The 24,830-nt window shown below is 39.2% G+C and overlaps 1 protein-coding gene across 1 annotated transcript in view; it reads left to right on the plus strand.

Annotated features, from left to right (window-relative positions):
• LOC135197347 (uncharacterized) overlaps nucleotides 1-24,830 on the plus strand; it is a 224,566-nt gene that overhangs the window by 187,802 nt on the left and 11,934 nt on the right. Inside the window, 3 exon segments of the mRNA XM_064224486.1 lie at nucleotides 983-1,121; nucleotides 1,124-1,143; nucleotides 7,621-7,701. Coding sequence (XP_064080556.1) covers nucleotides 983-1,121; nucleotides 1,124-1,143; nucleotides 7,621-7,701 — 240 coding nt within the window.

Here is a 24,830-nt window from a genome sequence, read left to right on the forward strand (position 1 = left end):
CTGCACCACTTCGTGACTGTGTGTATGCACGTGTGTTTGTGTGTGTGCATGCACCGTAGTATATAAGAAGGCGTGAAGCAGGGCATGGCCGTCGATTTGCAATGCATGTCCCGGCGAGAACAGTGTGCATGAACGCCGTCAGGGAGTGAATGTGAATTGATGTATGCAAATGCTCTAATGGTTTGTGTATTAATGCACGGGCGATGCCTCAATAGCGGGGTCGGAATTAGTAATTCCATCGGGGTCTCCCACCTCCTATGTAAATTAGAATTCTGCTGGTGAGTGTGCGCCTACCTCCCTCCCTCCCTCCTCCTCCTCCTCCTCCTCCTCAGGTGTTCTTATCTCAAGAATTTCATCCGCTTCAAACCATTATTTCGATTTCAGTTACTCACATGTGGAGATGTTGAACGATATTGTATTCTAATGTAATTCTCTCTCTCTCTCTCTCTCTCTCTCTCTCGTTAATTCGTTTAGAACACATTTCTTATTGGCGAGTGAATTACATCTTCTCTACTTCCTTTCGGTGAGACAATTCAATTTGGGGCAAAGTCCCTTGATGCATCCGTTACAGGCTCTCTCTCTCTCTCTCTCTCTCTCTCTCTCTCTCTCCTCTCTCTCTCTCTCTCTCAGGAGCTTGCTCTATTTTGTGAGTCTGGCGAATTATTTTTTCTTTATCTCACCAGAAATTGATTTTATTTTAGCAATTTTTCTTTCTACATCTCACCAGAAATTGATTAAGAGGAATTTTTTTTATATTATGAAATTTATTTTGTTTAGGAGATTTTTTAAATCTCTAATTAGAGGATTTTGTTCCAGCGAATTTTTTTATATCTCTCAAAGTTATTCTGTTTCGCTAGATATATATATATATTATATATATATATATATATATATAATATGTATATATATACATATATTTATAGTATATATTACCCTGTTCAAATAAGAAAACCTAACCTGAATTTGTTTCGTTTCTTCCCAGGGAACAACCGACGCCAGTAAACAGGGCGACAGTAACAGCAGCAGCGGTACGGTCCACGAACCAGAGCGTTTGTGCGGTACCTTTCAGATGCCCAGCCCAGTACCCGTGGCGGTACTCAAGACGCTCGTCAAGACCAAGTACGAGTACCTGATAGCCTTAGGGTAAGTGATGTACTTCACATGCAAGATATATATATATATATATATATAATATATATATATATATATATATATATATATATATATGTATATATATATATATGTATATGTTGGGTATAACGTGTATTATATATATAATATATATATATATATTATATATATTAATAATATTGTATATATAATATGTATAGTATTTAATTTACCCATTTATGATTAAAAGCCATATAAGCATTTGAATGGAATACTCCGAGAAAAAAGTTCAAGGTAATGGTCAGTGCCATATTCATTGTTCGCCATCGGTTTAGTTGTCTGATCAGCGAAGACGAGCAGCATTGATTCCTGGTCGGTTATTGGATGGGTAACCAAGCGACTTCATCCCCCCCAAAAAAAAATTGCTGAACAATTTTATACCGAAGTGTGAGTGGTGGGGTAGGGTGTGAGGGAGTGGGAGAGAGAGAGGGGGGAGGGGGGGGGAATGTCTGGTATGAGTGACACCAACCGAATGAAATGCCGACTCGTGTAAAAGTCTGATACTTGCGTTTTCAATGGCGAAACTTTTTAATTAAGTTCTTGTAATTAACGAAGTTTCCCCCCCTTTCCGATATCGGCTTTGAGGGTGATATCTTCGTTACTTTTTTTTCTCTTCCCTTTTTTTCTTAATAGATAGGTCTTGGGCTTATCTCACTCAGCCACGGTCTATATCATCTCGCTTTTATGGATTCGAGGGTCGCTGCTGTTCCTAATAGTTTTTGAGGTTTAATTATTTTAAATTGGGATTATCCACACACATTTTATATATATATATATATATATATATATATATATATATATATATATATATATATATATATATATAGATATATGTATATCTAGTAACCTTTACTTTGATATGAATGTAACAATATGGTCTGCCCCACTTTTTTTGCTATGCTTACTCTATCCAACTCGACTGTCAGACTGATGATTCCCTCACATTCAGCTTGACTGATTGACAGCTGGCAGACCGTAAGACTAACTCATCACCGAGAGAGAGAGAGAGAGAAGTAGGTTAACAGAGTACTACTTATCAGGAGATATGTCGGTTAATAATTAATTATTATGATCATTCTTAATTAATCGGTTTTGTCTTGCATAACACATTTGCATTGGTTCATTTTACACACTTGTTTATGATTATTATTTTTTTATATGGCGATGTTTAGTTTATTTCTGTGTTGTTTTAATCTACTTATTTTCACTTTAATGGCATTTTGTTCCCAGGATACTTATCATGACATTTTATGACCAGTTTGCTTGTCCTTTTTATTAATAATAATAATAATAATAATAATAAAGGATTTTTATGCTACTGAATGTTTGTATAATACCTGTATGAGTCATAATACCTGAGAATACATTATGAATTTTATAAATTCTTTTACTTAGTCTGAATATCCATATCTAATTGAAAACTAAAATGATTAAATATTATTTTTTAAACTCGAATGCAATTTTGGTCGTGGATAATTTTTTTTATATTTTTTCTTATAATGAACCCAGACACCTTTTGAAATCCTGGTACTCTCAGATTATCTCTTCATGCGAAAAAGGGAAGAAAAGAGAATTTGAGATTTCTGTGCTCTGAGAGAGAGAGAGAGAGAGAGAGAGAGAGAGAGAGAGAGACGCACTGAGATGGAATTTAAAAATGGAATTCACCCTCTGGCCTTCGAAAATTAGATCATTCTTTCCACCTGAGTCGGTCCCTCGCTGGCCGAGGTGATAGAAGAGAGAGAGAGAGAGAGAGAGAGAGAGAGAGAGAGAGAGAGAGAATACTGTCTTTTTAAGGTGGTTATTGAAAAACTTTGGAGAGTCGCGTTTGTCTTTTCTTCAGTTATCCCTTGTGGGAGAGGACCTATTCCCCCGTTTTTATTAACGAAAACGAGACGCGAGTTTGCCGAATGTCTTTCGGTTTCCCGAAGTTGGGTTTGAAGAAGTTTCTTTTGGCTCATTAAAAATGTACTTTTGTGGTTTTTAATTAGCATTCCAAAGTTTGGTTTATTCAACAAGAACGAAGGGAATGTTTTTTTTGCAAAGATTTTAGTGAAAATGTAATTAATGTTTCATAGCAGAATATTATTTTAGGGATTGTTATATTTTTTTTCTCTTAATCGAGAAAAATAATTAAGGTTTTTTATTATTACTATATAAAATTCTGTATGTTGATTACAGGTCCCCATTTTTTTTCTCATGAATAATGAATCGCATTTCGGCAACACATATCTCTGAATAGTTGTTATTGTAATTTAATGTCGACATTCTTTCAACGTTCAAGCTGTCAATGCAAGCCCTCATATATGTGTTTCAAAACTTGATTTTTCGTTTTTTTATTTATATATTTTTATAAACAGAGCGAAGATGCACTGGATATCATTTGAGTTTAAACTGGGTCTGATGATGAAACTCCTCTTATCAGAAGATCGAATTCTATTCTTGTCGGATTTCCTTCTCCCTCCACTGAATAACGTATTTCGTTTCTTTCCGTTGATCTGCATTCGTTTTTACTTATTTATTCATTCTTGTCTCCTCCTTCCTTCCTTCCTGTTTCCCGTACTGCACGCTTTTCTCTTAGCTTTTATGTTATTTGTTTATTTTTTTCATCATAGGTGTTCTCCTATGTTTATTTTATTACTTAATATATTTTTTTCTTTTTTCCTTAATTTATTTGATCATCTTATTCTTGCCTTGGGTGTTTCCCCGTTTCATTTTCCATCCTTTTCTCGCCTTTTATTTTTCAGCCTACCTTTTCTTTCTTCTTTTTCTCCGTCTCCTCTTTTTTTTTCCTTGCTTTCAGTCTCTTGTTCTTTGACTTTCCTATTCCTTTTTCTTGATTCCGTGTTATTATTCCTCCTCCTTCCGTTACCTGTTATTTTTTCTCATGTTTCCTCAGGCCTGTTACTGTACGTCATGAATTCCACCTTTAATTCTGTTATCTACCTCGTTTATTTTGGCATCTTCCGTATGCCGATTAATTCTCTTTTCCTCCTCAATCCTCTCTTCTCCTCCCCACCACTTCTCTCCTTTACTAAACGCATCTAATACCCCTTTAATTCTTTCTCTTCCTTATTCCTATTCTCCTTCTCAGCCTCCTCCTCCTTATCCTCTTAGTATTTTCTTATTATTCTTTTTTTCCTCTCTCCTTTCGACTCCTCCCCCTCCCCTCCATCATGGGCTCTCTACCCGCCGACTGCAACCCCCACCCACCTCCCCCAGATATGAATGCATCCAATCCACCTATAATTCGATTTTCTCTTCTACCCCGACGCCAATTAAAATCCGAATAGGGAGAGAAATCCATTTCGAACCTATTAAAATACAAATTTGGGCCAAAATTCGGGAAACTTTCCGAAATGGCGCGATACAAACTAGGATAATGAATTATTTTTTAAAAAAATTGCGTTCCTAACTTTTGTGGATGGACTAATAATTTGATTTTCGGGTGATTTCGAGTGAATTGATGATGCTTCCTATTTTTTTCATTTGCATATTTAGTATTTTATTATTTTACTGGAGTTTTATATTTGTATTTTTCTCCTTATTTCTTTATGTAATGTTCTGTAAATTTCATTTCTCTCTGTCCCTCTCCCTCTCAATACTAATTATTCTCTCTCTCTCTCTCTCTCTCTCTCTCTCTCTCTCTCTCTCTCTCTCCTACCTATTGTCCCTCTTTCAATCCTAATTCCTTTTCTCTCTCTCTCTCTCTCTCACTAACAATGCAAATTTCTTCTCGATCATTTACAGCAACCTCTCTCTCTCTCTCTCTCTCTCTCTCTCTCTCTCTCTCTCTCTCTCTCCTGCATGCTAGCCTCCCGATCAATTCCTCATTAAAGGCTGATGCGTGTGTGTGTGTGTGTGTGTGTGTTTTGTGAATCTCGAATCAACCGGATTGGGTAATTAATCATTATTTTCTTACCCAAGCATAATCTCCGTGATTTGCCCCCGGCGATTTATTAATCCCCCCCCCCCCCCTCCCCCCCCCCCCCCCTTTTTTTGGAGCGTTTTCTCTCTCGGACGGAATTTCGGTGATTGTTTCCCGGCAAAAAAAAAAAGGGGGGGGGGGGGGGGGGTAAATATTCCACCTTTCTTTTTTCGAGCGATCGATGACCCATCAAGCATTCTGTCTAATAAATAATCTAGGACGGGATTGGGTGATTACTATTATCCAGGCACATCTCATTTACGAGAGAGAGAGAGAGAGAGAGAGAGAGAGAGAGAGAGAGAGAGAGAGAGAAATATTACTCATTACAGAAATAATATTAATTATTCGATGTATCATGAACTCGTCTGTTGAGGGAGGTATATTCATTTTTGCTCAGAAACAGCTTTGAGAGAGAGAGAGAGAGAGAGAGAGAGAGAGAGAGAGAGAGAGAAATTCACATCTCCATAATGAGGAGCGATCAGTGGGAACTATGCTCTTGTTCGGAAATATTTCCTTTTCTCTTCAGGCTTTGTTAATCAGTGCTCGAATAATGTTCCGTACGAGGCTGTAACAATAGACTCGCCGGGAAACGGGACCCAGCGACTAATAGAGAGAGAGAGAGAGAGAGAGAGAGAGAGAGAGAGAGAGAGAGAGAGAGAGAGAGAGAGCAAGGGCTGGCGATGCTTTGGAAAATCTCTCATATTTAGAACGCCCATATTTGCAAAAATTTACGAAGAGAGAGAGAGAGAGAGAGAGAGAGAGAGAGAGAGAGAGAGTGTGTGTGTAAGCACTAAAAGGACGAAAGGGACAAACCGCAATGATCACAAAGTTGATGCGAGTGTGTGTTTGTGTGTATAACAGAGAGAGAAAATTGTAAGAGATTAGCAAAAATCCGATTTAGATAAATACGACCTTTTTCGGATATTAATATTTATATATGTCGTGGTATGGAGTAAAAAAAAAAAAATCATTATTCTCCATGAAATCCGACTCACGCACTCTGGGATTTTAAAGGACGGAGAGAGAGAGAAGAGAGAGAGAGAGAGAGAGAGAGAGAGAGAGAGAGAGATTTAATATTCAGAGAACATGGGACCTTCCGAATATAATCATATAATGATATACATATATTTATATTATGTATAATAATTAAAAAATCCGTCTTTCATATTCACACATACGATCGACCATCTTAAGGGGAGAGAGAGAGAGAGAGAGAGAGAGAGAGAGAGAGAGAGAGAGAGAGAGAGGGGGGGGGGAGGTCCTGGGATTGAGCGAAGCAGGTCCCAAGGCTGTTTAACCGGGAATCATTCATTAATTTGAATGGCACTCAAGGAAATCATATTAATTTAAATTGTATGGTTCGTGATAAGTGGTGCGCGCGTGCTCGTGCGCAGGCGCTGTAGTGCCACGCAGAATCGAGGGTGGAGGGAGCTGAGAGTGAGTGGTCTTCACACACAATGAGTTTATTTTTCCTCCCTAATGACTCTCTCTCTCTCTCTCTCTCTCTTGTTCTAAGAACCAGTGGCTTAGGGATAGGCTTCATCCTAATTGTCCTTTACTACCCCCGACCAGAAGAAAAGGAAAAAAAAAACATTCATAGTTGTCAGGAAACCAGAGGCTGGGAGAGAATGCCAAAATTTGGAATGGAAAGATAAGAAAATCTCCGTCATTCTTTCTTAAAGTTAACTTTTTTTTTTCTTTTTTAGAACTTTGCAATGGTAATGGCTTTGGTTTATTCCTCCCATCGGCCTCTTCTTTGAAAAATCAACGGAAAAAACGGACATGAAAATGAATAAAAAATTTATTTTAATTTTACCATTATATTTAAAAAAGCATTTTGTTGACCATCCTGAGTTTATGTGAAGTTTGGGGACTTAGTGAACTTGGGTAATCTCCCTCAGTAACATTATTTATAGATTTTTTCTTTTTTGGTTTATATAATCATTGATACGGTTGTGATTCATTAGCTTCATCTCTTTTATATGTATATGATTAGTACGCAGTTCATTCATTACACGTGATTACTACTATGATTTATGTGACGCGAGTATTTTAAAAAATCCTTTTTTAATTGGTTGTATGTTTCTATCAATGTATTTTATAGTTAGCTACTAATTTTATTATAGCTAGATTCATTGCATATTTTATTGACTTGTATATTTTTTTTATTTCCGTTGTCATATATCTTTACTTCTTCATTACTAGGTTTTTACAATAATATAATGTATATCTTCGTTGGTCATATATCTCAACTTCTTTATTAATATATAATGTACATTTTCCTTAGTCACATATCTCATCTTCTTTAGCACTTAGGTTTTAAATTAATATAACGCATTTTATTTCCGTGGCATTTTATCTCAATTTCTTTATTATTAAGGTAATGTATATCATTTCCTCGGTCTTATATCTTTAACTCTTATCTACCAATTTTTTAATCATATACCGCGTATTATTTCGTTATTCATATATTTTTATTTCTCTATTAATAAGTTTACTTAATAAAATAAAGTATTTCCGAACAGGTCGAACTACTGTACGGAGACGATAGATTGCTGGATACCTGGACGCTCATGGAAGTCGCCTACATCTACATGTGGAAGAGGGTGAGTGGCTGGACTTTTAAGTCTATTAAGGATAATTATTATCGTCCTTCGTCTTGAAGATCTACTTCAGTAATTTTAGTGTACTAGTAGTAGTAATTGTCAATATTATTGTTGCAGGGTTTGCCGATTTTCGTTATTTTTGTATTTATTTTGTGATTCAATTTTTTCAATTAAGTTTTTGTATCTTGAATATTTTTTACATCCGGTAATTGAAAACAGGTAAGGTTCTATGTGTGTGGTTTATTTTCATAATATTATTTTGGGGGTAGCTTACATAACTCGAACTGATTCCACCATCTGTAAATTAAACAACAGCGGAAGTAGAAGACCGAAAACATTTAAAATTTTCCCGTAGCATTCAAGTTCCTTCTCTTCAAATCTCAGCCCCTCCTCAAAGTCAGTGGAATCCATGACTGTGTTTGCTCTGGGCTCATCCGTGGTGTACTCATGGGTGCTTGGAGGCGCGAAGCCTTCCCCTTACCCATAAAATGTCTTGATGAATGGCCTTCTATCTTGGAGGAGAACCCCCCCCCCCCCCCCCCTCTTCTTTTTTTCCCCTTCCAGGGTGGGTGTATGTCCTGGTATCTCCTGTTTCTTTCGCAACCTTGACAGGTATATATAGTATATCTTGTGTTATTGTATGTATATGTACATAAATATATGTATATATATTATGTATATAGTAGATAGATAGATGGATTGATATAGGTGATTACCTTTGTCGATTAATCTTCCTGAAATTACCAGCTCAGAAAATCCCAAGATCAATCCGGAAGGGGTCTTTAGTAGTTTTTTTTTTCTTTTCTGAAAACTCCGTTGTTCACCTGCGGACCTAAGCACTGAACTAAATAATTTATGAATTCCAATAGCGACGTGTATTTTAATTTGCCATTAAACCAATAATTCGCCATTCCTAAGCAGTATGTCAAATCCTTCATTTTCCTTCTTAACACTTTTTAGTTCCCTCGTCTTCCTCTCCACTTTCTCTCTCTCTCGTTAAACGTCTTCCCTCATCACCTTTTCATCAGCCGTGTGTCATCACGAGTGCGGTTTAGTTGGGTGGCGGAATTTGGGGAAGGGGGAGGGGCAGGGGAAAGGAAGGGGGTGGGGACCTTGGGAAGGTCAACGATGAGCAGACAAGTCTTTTATTGAGGTGCCTTCGCTTCCGCTGGGGGATTATCTTGGATATTAGCTTGCTCTCTCTCTCTCTCTCTCTCTCTGCAACCGCATTCACTAGACGTTTGTTTGAGAGTAACTGATTTTCATTTTATATCCTCTTTCTTAGTCTTACACTGAGAGAGAGAGAGAGAGAGAGAGAGAGAGAGAGAGAGAGAGAGAGAGAGAGAACTATAGATTTCCTCATTGACAGATTTATAGTTATTGCCTTCTCCTGTTGTATATAAGTGGTTTGCACTAAATGTACGCAATTGGTCGCCTTAAACCACTTTATAATTTTCTATTTCATCTTTGAGTTGAGAGGGAGACACACCTTGTGCGTACGCACGCGCGCACAGCTGAAATAATGCGCAACACGCAGCCTGCGGGGTGTAAGGGATCTGTTTCTTGGGGAGTAGCGGGATTTATAGTGTCATTATCCACAGGACTTAAGGACCATCACTTCTAGGAGATGACCATTGCTGGCCGCAGAGGTTTTATAGTCTCTCTCTTTCTTTCTATCTTTTTCTCTTTCTCTCTCAAGCGTAAATATACTGATTATATTGTTGTAGTTGTCGTGGAGGACTTGCCTATTCTTCTAAAACATTTTCTTTTAACTTTCACTTTTCTTATTCGCTCTACTCCCATGTGTTCCCTTTTCATCATTTTCCTGGTTCCTCTTATCACCACCACCCCTCCATTCCCGTAGTTCCATGAGGTGTGAAATATTCTCTCTCTCTCTCTCTCTCTCTCTCTCTCTCTCTCTCTCTCTCAATCTGAGGAAAAGATAACAGTTTCAATTCCTCGAGTCCGTTCTTCTATCCCATTACCCTTCAAGACCGCATCGCACTCGGAAAGAATTGAGGAGAGGAGGAGGAGAAGGAGAAGGAGGAGGAGGAGAAGAAAGAATAGGATGAGGAGGAGAAATGGAGTCTGCGAGTAAGGGAACTGGCAAGAGGCCTATATAGATTCTCAGTTATCGGGAATATCATTTTTCGGAGATATTTATGGTATGGCCCGGGCGTCGTCTACTGTGTCTCTTTCCCCCCCCCCCCCCCCCCCCCTCCCCCGTTTGGTGGCAGCAGCAGCAGGGGGACGAGGAGGAACGTATTAAGCATAACATTAAGGTTCATTATCCTATCTATATATGCAGGAGGCGATCCTTCCCGCCCACGGGCATGGAGTTATATCTTAACTCCCCCCCCCCCCCCCCCCCCCGGTCCCCCCCCCCCCCCTGCCCAGACCGGCGGGTTTCATAAGAAGCTAGGACATTTTTTTTTCGTACTTTATTGATAGGTTCTCTTGTCAGCATTTGTAAATGGGACTAGATGGTTGGGGGGGTTTGGGGGGGGGGGGGGGGGGGATGGGCTTTGTTGGCACTGTGGTGTGTTCGTGTAGCGACAAAGGCTCGTTCTCGATTCCGAATAACAAAGTGAACTCGGTAAATTCATTTTTGAATGATTTCTATCAAGGTTACATGTATCCCCGTATTACGTAGTGAATTCATCCGAATCCCTTAGAATATCTACTTATTAAGCCCGTCCGCCTTTCTGTACAACCTAATTCATTTGATTAAACGCCAATGATTAACAATTGTTGTATTTTTGCTGCAGCTCACTAATATCCAAAGTTACCTTAAGAAATACGCCTGGGAAGATTAAGATATGAATAATTTCTTTAATGATTTCCGTTTCCATTGTTCCCTAACCTGAGGTCACGAGTTATAACTGGGTTTAATTGATATGTTAAATATTCATACTTGGTTATGTGGTTAAGTGGAACAAAGAGAAATTTTTTTATTACTCGAGAAATAAAATAACAGTACAGAATTATTAAATCTGATGACCGGGAAAAATTGAAGGAAAACACCAATGCAAGACTGGCGAACTGACAATAGTATATATAAGACGAAAAGAAACTTGTTTTCAGCAAGAAGAAAAAGATTTTTTTTAAAAATTCAGAATGAGAACGCTGCAATTACTTGGTAGTGAACTGGGCGTTCCATCAATTTTATACAAGATCCTAGATGCACAAAATATCACGTACCACGCAAAGATGAGAGAGAGGAGAGAGAGACAGAGAGAGAGAGAGAGAGAGAGAGAGAGAGAGAGAGAGAGAAGAATCAGCATTAGTATCACAGAACCGTACAATTTACTGTGGCAGCTGGAAATGATAACGGAGAGAGAATTCGTGTACCATCTGTTGCCATCTTGCCTCCCTAGCATGTAGTATTTGCGGATTGCGTTTCTCACAGTTGAGGGCCTGGAGAAAGAAGTATATAGTATATAACTCTCTCTCTCTCTCTCTCTCTGTATATATATATATATATATATATATATATATATATATATATATAATGAATAACTTGATCACGAAGTATATAAAACGTGATGCTAATGTATAAATAAAGGTTCTCTCTCTCTCTCTCGTCTCTCTCGCCTCTCTCTCTCTCTCTCTCTCTCTCTCTCTCTATATATATATAATATATTATATATATATATATTTATATATATATATATATATGTATATATATATATATAATGCATACACACAATTCACAAAAATATGTTAACTGCTCCAGACAGAAGCCTACTACTTAAAGGGGAGGTAGTAGGGAGGGGAACTCAGCCAGAGGGAAAGAGACGCAGCAGCAATCCTGCTGGCGAGAGAGGGGGACGCTGCCCCCCGTGAATTTTCTGTCCCTTTTTTCTATTTCGAATAAGGGGGGGAAGAATTAGGCTTCGTTGTTGTACTTTATTGCTTTTATTTCACGTGATTTATTTCTCTTTGGGAAGAATGGTTTTCGCTTTTTCCAGGTTTTAAAAAATTAAAAATGAATATTGATCATTGTAGCCATTTTTTAATAACAAAAAAAGAGAAAACCTGGAAGTGAAAAGTTGTCTACCTTGTGAAGGCATCATGTGAAAATTACCTGCTATCACTTCCTTTTCGTTATCACATTCTCTCGTTTTTCTCTTATTTCCTCCCATCATCATCATGCCATCTCCATCACTGATAATTACCCTGTCTTCAATCTCCTCCTCCTCCGAGCTTGTTGTCCTCCCCCCTCCTCCATTCCACTCCCCACAGTCACAGTACAGAGTGCCCCCCCCCCCCCCCCCCCCCACAAGGCTTGTTTAAAGATCGACTCGTAAGAAGAATCCTATATAGTCAGAGCGCAAGTTGGAAGGCGCCCAGAGACAAAGAGAGAGAGAGAGAGAGAGAGAGAGAGAGAGGCAGCTTATTGTTACTTCGTCTTTTCTTTCTGGATCCTTTACGTATTAGGATTGTCTCTTTCTTATTAAGATAGACTCCTGCATTTATTAGGATTGTCTCCTTTCTGTTAATCTCGATTTTTTTTTTTTTGTTCACGTTGGTAGGCTCCCTGCTAAGAACCAATTGATATCATGGTATCAAAAGAAATTTAGAGCACAAAACGGATTATAGATATGTATAAATGTTGAGGTGGGGCAAGTGACAATTTCCGTGACTTACTAATATTTATCATATATATTTTTATTAGCGACGTTAATCCATTTTCCATGTATCCGGTTAATCTCGTTGTTGGTTGTTTACCATAATTTTTTTTTTTTTTATAATTTCAGAATCAATTTTGTACTGACCGTTGGAGTCATAGCATGTAATCTTGGAAGTTAATTTAAATGATTCTGTTGTCATCTCTCTCTCTCTCTCTCTCTCTCTCTCTCTCTCTCTCTCTCTCTCTCTCTCTGTCGTTTCCCAGGCCACTTTCATGTTTCCCAAGCGCAGTCAGCCTCTCCATGGAAAGACTTTTTTATGAGGTTGAAATTCGGAGGTGTCCCTTGAGCGTTTTGTCTCCGCTCATTCGCCGCAGTGTCTTGGGATGAAGAAGGAAGGGAGGAGAAGTTGGAACAGAGAGAGAGAGAGAGAGAGAGAGAGAGAGAGAGAGAGAGAGAGAGGCCGTGGTTAGTGTCGGAGCGTTTGGGGGAGGTGGCAAGGAGAGAGAGAGAGGCCGTTGTTAGTATGGGGTAGGGGGAGGTGGCTGGATAGCTGCTCTTAGATGGATGGGACAGATTGTATGTACTGTTGGTGAGAAATGGGACGAGACCTCTGATGAAAGAGAGTGTGGAAATTATGGTTTATGATGACATAATATTCAAATGGAATTTTGGCGACCCGCTGCTTTATGAGAGAGAGAGAGAGAGAGAGAGAGAGAGAGAGAGAGAGAGAGTACATATCACTCCGAACGTGGGATTTGCCTGTAGCTGTCTGGATAGGCCGTTGGGCGTCGAAAAATGAGGCACATGGAATCCATAGACATAAGGATAGGGAGCTGCTTATGGTATGGCGCGCATGGATCATCATTCTCTCTCTCTCTCTCTCTCTCTCTCTCTCTCTCTCTCTCTCTCTCTCTCCCCGCATCTGAGGCTTCCTGAGGAGGTAGAAGGAAAGCAATAAGTAGAGAAGGGGGAAATTGTCATTAATATTTTAATATTTTCTTTTATTTTGTTCATGTACGTTAAATTCATTTGGGTGGATTAAAAATGTCATATTATTTATTGACATTTGTGACTGTTGAAACTTGAGTTATTAAAAATAATATTTTTAAAAGATGATTAATATTACAAACTTAGCCTGAAACAGTTAAGGTTTAAATTGTCAGAACTTAATCCCAGGCAGTTGTGGTGTTCCCTATGTTTGATCTTCATTAATTGTCAAGAAACCTTTAATGCATTGAAACTCTCTCTCTCTCTCTCTGAGAGAGTGAACAATGCTTATAAATTTGTGGCTACTATTTACGATGTTAATATATTCAGCAGCATTCTTTAATGCATTATAATTTGTTAATATTTTATCTGCATTTGTATTTTATTTACGTCAGCAATATTATGATGGATAACATTTTACATGAAGCACCAGTGTTGTCTTTTCAGTTTTTTTTTATTAATAGGAAAGAGATCGAGAGTCGTTCGACATGATCATATGTACAGTAATTTTTCTTTACTAGTGACATCAATCAGTTATATGAATTTTAATTACGATCTATCAAACTCTTAACGTTTCCGAGGAATTTGGAAACGCTTGGTACCGAGGACCGGTAAATAAGAGATGTCACTCACTTGCCCGTTGTAATGCAACTTTTACTACTCTCGTATTTTGGGTTTGAATCTGCATTGTACATTATATGAGGATGTCCATTAACCACATAGCTTCACTGCTGCTTTAAAAACCTCATAAACACTTGACTTCTTACATTTGGTTCTTGGCCTTTAGAATAAAACTCTGGGCTCAAACGAGCTAGTTGTCGCTTGGTTTAATAATTGTCTTCAAGTATTCCCTGTAATGATAAAGATGTGCCAGTTTCCAAGCCTAGAATTCGAGACATTTCGGGTCGGATGAGCGAAACAGCTGTGTTCTTATAATTGCCAGATGGGAAATGAGAGTTCGAATAGAATAGCTGGAAATGTCATTCAGTTGGGCCATTGAGAGAATGATAGCCGGAAGTGATCGTGTATTTCGTAGGAAAGGAAAATGAGAGTTAGAAGTGTTTTATCCCATCCGTCACGAATGTAACTGGTCAAAATAGCAAGCCGTAGGTGTTACCGCCTATTCGTCTGGAGAGAAGTGAGGCTTCGAATGGGAGAATGGCCTTAATAAGCGACGCTTTTCACGTGAAAGGCGAAAGTGACTTTGCATTTCCATGCCCGAAACGGGGGAAAAATGGAAGACGCACTTAGGCTAAGTACCCAGCAGACGGCCACTACGGGACTGTCGTACATTTTCTACAGTGAATAGCCGAGGAGATACGCAGTCGTAATTACCGGTCATTACCGTTATTACACCACCCAGCATTACAGTAATTACATCTCTCGACACTGCTACGAGGGCTGTTATAGAGTTTCTCCCAGGAACACACGCATACATACTTACCGTCTTTCTCCTTCTAGTGTAAAGAATTCTCTCTCGCTCTCTCTCTCCTACTCACAGGAAAACTTTTATCTTTTTTTGTCTAACGGGATAGCTCGCTTGTTAGTGTGGTGCTCTCTCTCTCTCTCTCTCTCTCTCTCTCTCTCTCTCTCTCTCTCTCTCTCTCTCTCTCATACACAAAAACACGTACGCGAACTCTAGATGGATGTACTCTCTCAAAGGTATAAGCTCTCTCTCGGGATGGACTAATAAGTCTTTGTGACATCCTAATCCTTGTAACTGTGTGTGTGTATGTGTGTGTAAAAATTCTCTTTTAGAGTAAAAGCCTCCTGCTGCTTCTGCAGAAGAAGGGTTCTAACTTCGGTCGGGGAAAAGGGGCGAAAGAAACTTCTTTTTGGGGGGAAAACTGGGAAACTTGAATCATTTACCCGACGATACATTCATTTCCTTCTCTTCTCTGTTGCTGCTGCTGCTTTTTCCAAAGGGGAACGAAAAAAAAAAATGTTTCTGTTCTATTCTTTATTTGGTCCCTGTAACTTTTCAAACCCGGCTGCTGCTGTTCCCTTTTACAGTGTCACAAGTTGCTACTACTAAAATTATTCTTTTCTCTCTCTTCCTTAGTGAAACTGGTTGTGGATTTTTCGTAATTCTTAATCTTTATTTCCACTAACTTTCATTGTGTTGCTCTCTTATTTTATTTTTTAATTATTTTATTAAATTATGTCCTTTTAATATTTACACTGACTAATTCTTCTTGGTTTCTTGTTTGTCAGTGTCACGATTCTCGTTTACTGGAACTTCAATTTCTCCTTTTACAGTGGAAATTGATTGTAAATTTTCTGCTGTTAATAGTTTCCATGAAATAGTAATAGTAATTGTATTTTTTTCCAATGAATACGATTACTTCAGAATGAACAATCTCTCTCTCTCCCTCTCTCTCTCTCTCTATTCAGCCGGCCAGCCAGCCAGCAGGCTGAGCAGGGGCAGCAGCATCAGCATCTTGGTACCGCAATTAATTACCAGTCATCAGTAGTATTGGGGGGAACTCTTGGCGCGGTCTTTGGCCCTTGGCTTTCCACGCAGGTATTGTTGGAAGGGGGGGGGGGGGGGGGGAAATATTGGGAGTGGCGATGTGGAAGACGAGCCTGCAAAGAGAGTAAAAGAAGTTAGATTTAGAATGACGGGAAGTTTTAAAGATTAGCACAGTGTTTATCGCGGTTAATACTTATTATTTACTCTCTCTCTCTCTCTCTCTCTTCTCTCTCTCTCTCTCTCTCTCTCTGTTTATTATATATATTTACATTGTGTTTATTATATATATTTACATGCATGTTTAAATAAATTTACTCCAAACAGGGGATAAACATGACAAGTGTGGTTGGCAAATCATTGTATCGTATGTGTTGCCATATAAGTAAGGAAATGGACAAGAAAATGGATGTGAGAAACGATGTAGCTTGTATGAAAAAATAAAAAAAAAATGCTGAAAGGAATTTAGGTACTGCTGTGTCGTTAAATGCCACAGTGGCATTTGAGGAACACAGAATAGCGCAGAGAATGAAAGAGCCGGTTTACCCACGAGTCCTACACTAAATAACAGGGGCTTTTGGGGAACACAGAGGAAGGGGGAAATACAGAGGAAGGAAGATCAAGAGAGAATTCCACAATCGAAAGTGAAGGTGGGTTAGGCGGTCGAACAGCTCGAATGAGCCTCAAAATCGGGACTTTGAGCTGCCTCTATTGTCAGCAGAATATTCCACCGCCGCCATAAAGACAGAGTCGTTCAATTGATCCAACAGAGACTTCTCGAGCGAATCGGGCTGCTATTGTTTGCCGTGAATGTGTGCAAATGTGTGTATGTCGGGGGGTGGGGGGTGGTGGGGGAAGAAGGATTCGGGTGTGGGGGTGGAATGGGTCAGGACTGTTTGTGCTTTGGTGCTGTGGCGTAAATGGCGCGTCTAAGTATGAATGATGTCACTTGGAAAGGGGGGGGGGGGGGGGAACGAAAATTATTATTGGGGGGTATGGGAGTTTGTGGAGGGGGTGTGCACACTACCTTGTGTGTAGTGTGAAATGACATTTAATTTGTTATTTTAGGAGGAAACTTCCGTGATCCTAATTAATTTTTCCTTACCATTTGCTTCTTTTTTTGTTGACAAACCAATAATGTATTACACCAAGGAACTAATGAAACGTCAGGATTAACTATAGAAGCAGAGAGAGAGAGAGACGGGGGAGGATGGGGATTCTTCTCATTGACTTAAATCCCCACATTGAAACTAATATACGTTCTCTGAAGGATAAAATGACGAGGAAACGAATGCGAACCACCAACGCTTACCTAAAGAAAGGAATTAAATAAAAATCGAGATTGGGATGATAACAGAAATGTTTATTTACTCATTTGAAAACCTTCCCTCAGTGCCGATCATTAAAAGTTCCCTTTTTAGAGGGATCGCCAGAGTTTTAGTTTTCGAAATATTATAATTATTGCCATCGGGTCTCTCCACAGGAGAGGAGGAGGAGATTTTCCTCTACCTATCGTGTATGCCTGTTTGTGTGTTTATATAAATATTCAGTAAGCTTTAAAGTTTCTCTCTACAAATATTCAGTAAGCTTTAAAGTTTCTCTCTATAAATATTCAGTAAAGCTTGAAAGTTCTCTCTCTATAAATAGTTCGGAAGGTTTAAATTCTCTCTCTCTCTCTCTCTCTCTCTCTCTCTCTCTACTTTGTCTGCACCTCACACACTAACCTTAACGCACAGGCTGGAGGGTGCTAATTACACGGTCCGTAATGAGATTAAGGTATTAGGATGTAGTAAAGGTTCCCTTCTCTGTTTGAGGTAAACTTCCCTTTTTTTATAGGAAGCAATTTCTTCCGTAAAGGGCTTTTTCTTTTTATAGGAATCACGCGCATATTCAGTCACGAAATAAAAACAGTATAAAAGAAAATATGATTAAAGTTATAAGTATATTTCATATATAAGGACACTTGAAAACAAAAAGAAAATAATTCAGTCATAAATATGAAAATATATAAAATCTTATGATTAAAGTTTAAGTCTATTTCCATATATAAGGACACTTGAAAGTTGAAAAAATTCAAGTTTCATAAATGAAGTGCATCCCATAGTATGCATTTAGAAGTAAAATACCCAAACAGCTTAACCCTACAAGATCTTGACATAAGTAAGGGAAGAAAGGAACTATATTCCTCCCTACAAATCCCTAAGGAGCTTGCTAGGTTAGCGCATGCGCGCTCGTATCCTCACCTGGGTGTTGACAAGTCGCCACCTACTGGAAACGGATTATCTCCACTAAAGTGATTAATGTGTAACCGCCGAACCGTTGCTGACGCTAAATAATTTTCTTGTTTGCCGAGATGATTGTTCGGGCGCCTCGGGAGCGTGAGAGGGGGATGGGGAAGGGGAGGCGAGTCTTCGGCAGGGGCGAATGGGGACGGGGGGAGGAGGCTTCCTTGGGATATCCTTAGAAGGAAGATGCTCTTTCCTTTGAGGAGCTGAGGTGGATTTGTTCGTTTTCTGTTGGACGCTGGCGCTCTCTCTCTCTCTCTCTCTCTCTCTCTCTCTACAATTACTTATACATATATTATATAAAATGTGGTTCAGTGGTTAGGATATACCATGTCCGATTCCACCTTGGTATCCTATCGAACTGAGCAGTGAGTTAGGTATTTAATGTAGAGTTACGGCTACAAGGGTGGAAGGAAGAAAGGGCTTTAACTGAATTCTTTTTTACCTCTCCATTATTTTTCCCAGTTTTTATTTTCTATCCCCCCCCCCCCCCCCCCCAAAAAGGTGCGAGTTCGAGTTCCTCCTCCCATCTCCTTTACCCTCATATTTCTCGAACGCCTTATTCCTCATAAGTGAGAGCTTCCAACTTCCTATTTCCTCAAATGCACAACGATCCTCCCTCTTCTCAGTTAAAGAGATGAGACTTTTCCTCTCAGTTTTCCTACTTCTCTTCCTCCTCCTCCCCCTCCTGTTAAACTTTTTCCTCATCTAACAGATTATTTTCCTCCTACTCCACAACTTCCTCCAAAATGGATGTGCTCCTCCAACGCACCTTTCTCGTATGTAGTAGCGACGTTGTACTTGAAAATAATTGAGGACGCCTTTTTTTCCTCTCTCTCTCTCTCTCTCTCTCTCTCTCTCTCTCTCTCTCTCTCCGTCTCCCTTTTCGGTGTCGTCGCTACTGTATTGTCGTTGTTTGAGGGGCCGCAACACGGCCTTTGTATACTTTCAATAGGGGGTCACTAAGCCAATAAGGAGAGAGAGAGAGAGAGAGAGAGAGTTGAGAGTATAGAGAGAATGAAAGAAAGTATATATCTGCAGGGAAGTGGGAAATATATGAAAAAGTATGTAATGTTAAGAGAGAGACAGAGAGTGAGGACGGATTACTAGAAAAGCAGAAGGAAAGGAAAAATTATAATTTCTGGCAAGGGGGAAGTGGGAAAAAACGGGGAAATTATTATTGCCAAGGGGGGAAGGGGTGGGGAAAATATATGAAAATGTATGTTGTGTTAAGAGAGAGAGAGAGAGAGGAGAGAGAGAGAGAGAGAGAGAGAGAGAGAGAGAGAGAGAGAGAGGAGGGGGGGGGAGTTCTTAGGGATTCTTGAGTTATAATATTGGTGGTTAAGAGAGGGAGAGAGAGGGAGGGCGGGGGGTGGGGGCATACGTCCAAAGAGAGGGGAAACAGCCACTCATCCTGGGCTTACTAATACTGGAAGAGGGAAGAGGCTCCTGGAATGGAAATTAAAACTGGAAACATAAAAAAAGGGAAGAGGCATTTGAGTTCCGGGGCCCAAGAGACCATGCTTTGCTGGACATTGAAAGAAAGCATGAAAGGGAGAGCTGAATAGAAGACAGCTTCAGATCCTCAAGTAAAAGAAAACATCAGACTGTTAATGAACATTTTTAGTGATATATTGTTAGACAGCTTCAAATGAGACATTCATCTACCGTCAGGTATAATGATCTGTGCGTTACTTTTTCAGACGACCGAAATAAAACAAAATGGCTTGTCCAAACAACTCTTGATAACGTAGATTATACGGTTTTCAAATAAAACAAATTGGCTCGTCAAAAACAGTGTTGACACAGTGATTATAAAACAATTTTTAAATAGGCAGAATGGCTAGTGAAAACAAAATTCTTGACAACGTAGATGTCAAATAATATTTTATATTTTGCGACGAAACAAAAGTGATGGATATTTTCTTTCAGGAGAAATAAAACTGAAAAAAATCGCCTGGAACCAATTTTCCTTTTTTCCTTTCGAAGAGTAAACAATTAAAAAGCAGAACTATTATTCTTTTCCATTAATTTTTTTCCTTCTTTCTCCAAGGGCAGCATCGCAGCAGCTCCTAAAGTAAAGGGAATTACCTGGGTGAATTTTTAATGATTCTGTGGGAAAGACTTCGGGGAGAAGCCAACCCTTTCCATCTGTTCTCTTGTTCTCCTTCTTGGCTTTTGACGGAACCGGAACTGTTATATTTTTATTTGTTTATTGTTCATTTGCAATTCGGGAATTGCGCTTAGATGGAGTAAGATATTAATAAGATATTTATAAATACTACCTGGCATCCTTAGATACGAATAGGGCACAGTCTGAATTACAATTAAGAAAGAAATTAATGGATGGGAAAAAAAATCACAAAACCCTTTTGACTGATAATGTAATGCCTTGAAAATTTTCTGTCTTGACCGGACTTTGAACCCAAGGAAAGTTGCGCAGTTGACTTCACTTTACATGAATCACCGTCACTTCAATCTCCATACATGTAATGTAGCCCGTGGTTTTAAAACTCTTCCGTGGCCAGGGAATTCAGTGCTTGTCGTCTGTCGACATTTATAGAATTCACAGCCCTCATACCTCCTAGTATTAATGATTTTGACTTCAGCGATTTCTTCGACGTGTGGATTTGCATCTTTTGATTAAAACAACATTGAATGAATTTGATATTTGACCTGTTTCGCACAAGAAGTATCTTTCCAGAGCTCATTCGACACATGAATTTCCAAATTTACTTCATTGCCGATTTAGTCACTTTGATTTGATTTTCACGTCTCGCCCAAACAATCGACGTCTTTAACTTGGTCTCGACGGGAGGACTTCGTTTTTCTCCTCTTCATTTTCCATTTACTCATGAACTCCGCCAGCTTACGAATTATTCCTCCTTGGTGACTGATCTCTACATAACTCTATTCATTTAGCGACCTTCATATCAGAATTCAACCAAGGATTTTATTTTCCTTATTTATGTTGACTTCTTTCCCTTAGCCTAGCTGAGGCGGCTTCTCGATTTAGTCCAAAATTCAACGATATACAGTTTTGGTGATGTTTTGGACCCACCTTGGCAAAATCGACCCCCACCCCCATTCCCCCAACCTCCCCCCCTCCCCACAGTCTCCATTTGCATCGTTTCATCAAGCATCGGAGTCTCCTCATTAGCATATAAAGCATCTATATAAAAGGGATAACGCAGTCGAGCGTGAAGTCTGTGGCCAAACATCGGTCGCCGTAAACCAATTGATGTTTTACAAAGGAGTGGAGAGAGAGAGAGAGAGAGAGAGAGAGAGAGAGAGAGAGAGAAGTAATTCATTGTCAACGAGGATTATTATAGTAACTGTGTTATGGAGGGAAATTTATCGCAAAAGATTAAAGATAAATTTTCACAAATTTTTCTTAAGACTTTACGAATGCAATGTCCTGTTCCTTGTTTATTCACATAATTCTTATAGGAAAAAAGTGGGCATTTTGAAAATAAAATCCAGAATACATATGAATCGCGCGCAGGAATTGTATGGATGCAGGTAGGAAATGTGTCACATTTTGAGACCAATGGCAGCAAATTTAGAATGCAAAATCTGCTTTATACGAAATAAACAGTTTACTGACGAAATACTGAAAGCGTTAAATAATGGAGACTCAAAAGTTTGTAGTGTAATGGCATTCAGTGGCTCTGTCGTCGACGCTTATCTGAATGATTTGTTATAAGATGTCTGTTCATTGTTGTTAGTTGTTCCCTTCCTGTTTGGGATATCCTTATGTGACTTGACGTTTCTTACCGAACAGGAAATAAGAGATCTGCTTCAAGTTATATTTGAAATGATTGCGATATGCCGTGAGCAATTCCGTAACCAAAGATTTAACTTCATTATTACAAGTTCAAGAAACCAAGTATTGTAGAATCCAAGTCCTGAATCGCAGGCTCAAGAAACCAAGTATCGTAAAATCTTAACACTAAGTGCAGGTGGAAGTTCTACTTCACAACAGAGATGTAAAGTGATGAAAGGCGAAAAAAAAAAAACTTTAACAGTTATTTGACTTTGCCTCCAAGTTTTATCAATGGTCAAGTGGGCAGCGTGAAGTGGCCGAATGTGTTCCATTCTGAAGCAACATGAGAGGGGGTGGGGAGGCAATCGGGCGGTATATCTTGAAGAGGATGGAGTGGGGGGGGGGGGAGATGAGGGCACAGCCTGATCTCTCTCATTCTCCTGAGATCGTTCTATTTCGGTAGGAACTTGATATGCCTGTGTTGAAAACTGTATATACACCCCGGTCCCGATCGAGGAGAAAGGAGTATATATGATGGTGAGAGAGAGAGAGAGAGAGAGAGAGAGAGAGAGAGAGAGAGAGAGAGAGAGAGAGGAGAGAGTGTACAGCCATATGAAATTTATCGTACGTCATCTGTGAAATTAAATTTTTCCCGTGGAAGTTCGTGGAGCGTCACTTAGTTTTAGTCCTGTTCGACAGCGCTTAATATTCTACAAGATTATGGAGAATGCATTTCCGCAAACAAACGCTGTGGGGAATGAGTATTCACGTCTGCCTTCGTAACTAATAATGCCTCTTCGTTTAGGTAGCGAATCATTACGTGGTGGTTAATCGACTGTGGTTAGTTGCAGACAACAGACAGGGTGGAATAGTGTATGGGACTTGAATACCTTCTCAGGTTTTTTTTTTTTTTTTTTTTTTTTTTTTTTTTTTTTTTTTTTTGTTTTTTTTTTTTTTTTTTTTTTTTTTTTTTTTTTTTTTTTTTTTTTTTTATATAGATAATGTAGGGTGCTTAAATACTTTCGCTCTTAAGGACTTTCTTAGCACGTAGGTTGAAACACATTCTGGAGCCATGTTGAAAATAAATACGTTATATATATATATATATATATATATATATATATATATAATATATATATATATATATATTATATATATATATATATATATGGATATGGCCGACAAGGGAAACGTCGATACAGATGGAACATTGAAGAGTGCGGGTCATATATATATATATATATATATATATATATTATATATATATATATATATATATATATATATATATATATATATGACCCGCACTCTTCAATGTTCCATCTGAATCGGACGTTTCCCTTGTCGGCCATATCCACACGAGCCTGCCTCTCTTTTCTCTCCCCAAATCGACGCTGTAAATCAGAATTGATATAAACTCGATTTTCCATAAAGCTAAAATTTTCTCAGTTTGGCGGCCTGGGGACTGGCGGTGTCCTGGGGGGAGGGGCAGGGGGAGAGGGGAGAAGGGGGGCAGAGAGAGAGCCGTACAGGGAGCAAACGGAACAGAAATTAAATTTAAATGAAGGCAAATGGTAGAGATATCATACTGTAGGGGGGAGAGGGGAGGGGGAGTTCATGGATTTCGAAGGTTGAGAGCAGGGGGTGGGGAGGTAAGGTCGATTTGTGTTTGGGGATGTTTGGGGAGGGAGTGTGTATGGGGGGGAAGTTGGGGAGGGAAGTGTGTATGGGGGGAAGGGAAGAGGGGTATGAGGGTTACATGGTTATACATCGGTAACCGTTCCCGTCGGACGCATTTTACTCTTGCTCTGGCACTTTAGGGGGTTACAAGTGGTATTAGGTGTGCGGTGCACATTGGCGCATAAAGGGACGACCTCTGTATGTATGTTTGTGCGCGTACGGGAGACAGATACGGGAATATTTTTCACCATATTTTATGTCATATCTTTTCGAGTTCTCGCCTTCCTTGAAAAGGGTATTGCTGAGCTTTTAGATCTTCGAGGAAGAGAGAGAGAGAGAGAGAGAGAGAGAGAGAGAGAGAGAGAGAGAGAGTATGAGAGAAAGTGTGTGCTCATCTTTCTGAGCAACTTTCCTTGCACTAGAATGGTAGAGATAGAGAATGCTCATTTTCATTTGTAATTTGCTGTGGCAACGTTTTGCAAGTAGATCTTATGAGAGAGCGAGAGAGAATGCTCATCTTTCCTTGCACACACACACACACAGAGAGAGAGAGAGAGAGAGAGAGAGAGAAACAATATCAGGCGTTAACATTTCCCATGGCAACAGAAACTTTCTCCAAACGCTTTCGTACTTCTGCCCTTTGATTTCCTCATTTTCTTCAACAGCGGATGTCCGGACAGAAAGGTAATATGTCATTTCCATACTCAAGCAGTGTTCAAGGAGAGAGAGAGAGAGAGAGAGAGAGAGAGAGAGAGAGAGAGAGAGAGAGAGAGAGAGAGAGAGCGGCCAAAATTGAGCCTCGTTCGTCATATCATTTTGAAGATCAAATCCCGCTCCGAAAGTTATATATGCGGGCGCAGGGAAATTGGATGATGATGAAAATAGGTCACTTTGAGCAAGAGATGGGAATGGAGGAGAGAGAGAGAGAGAGAGAGAGAGAGAGAGAGAGAGAGAGAGAGAGAGAGAAATTGATTGTAAGCTTTTCTTTATGCGATCTGCACTGAGCGAATTTGAATTGCCTTGTCATATTCTTCGTTTTCAAGCTTAACGAAGTAAATTATTAATTATTTCACAAATTCCTCATTAACAGTGCGTTATTAATAATTATTATATAAATTATTTATGAATTCAGTAGATTTTCTTAGCTCATGCGCTATCTCTCTTATGACGGCAAAGGCATAACAGCTACGGTAGAAAAATTGAATAGAAATTACTGTTAGTAGTTTGTAAAGGACATAGGCGTCGCCGAAGTGATGATCGTATACTGTGGACCACATGTTCATCATTTCACTTCGGTGCTTTTTGCT

This window comes from Macrobrachium nipponense, chromosome 23, assembly GCF_015104395.2.
Source record: "Macrobrachium nipponense isolate FS-2020 chromosome 23, ASM1510439v2, whole genome shotgun sequence".
Classification (NCBI taxonomy): domain Eukaryota; kingdom Metazoa; phylum Arthropoda; class Malacostraca; order Decapoda; family Palaemonidae; genus Macrobrachium; species Macrobrachium nipponense.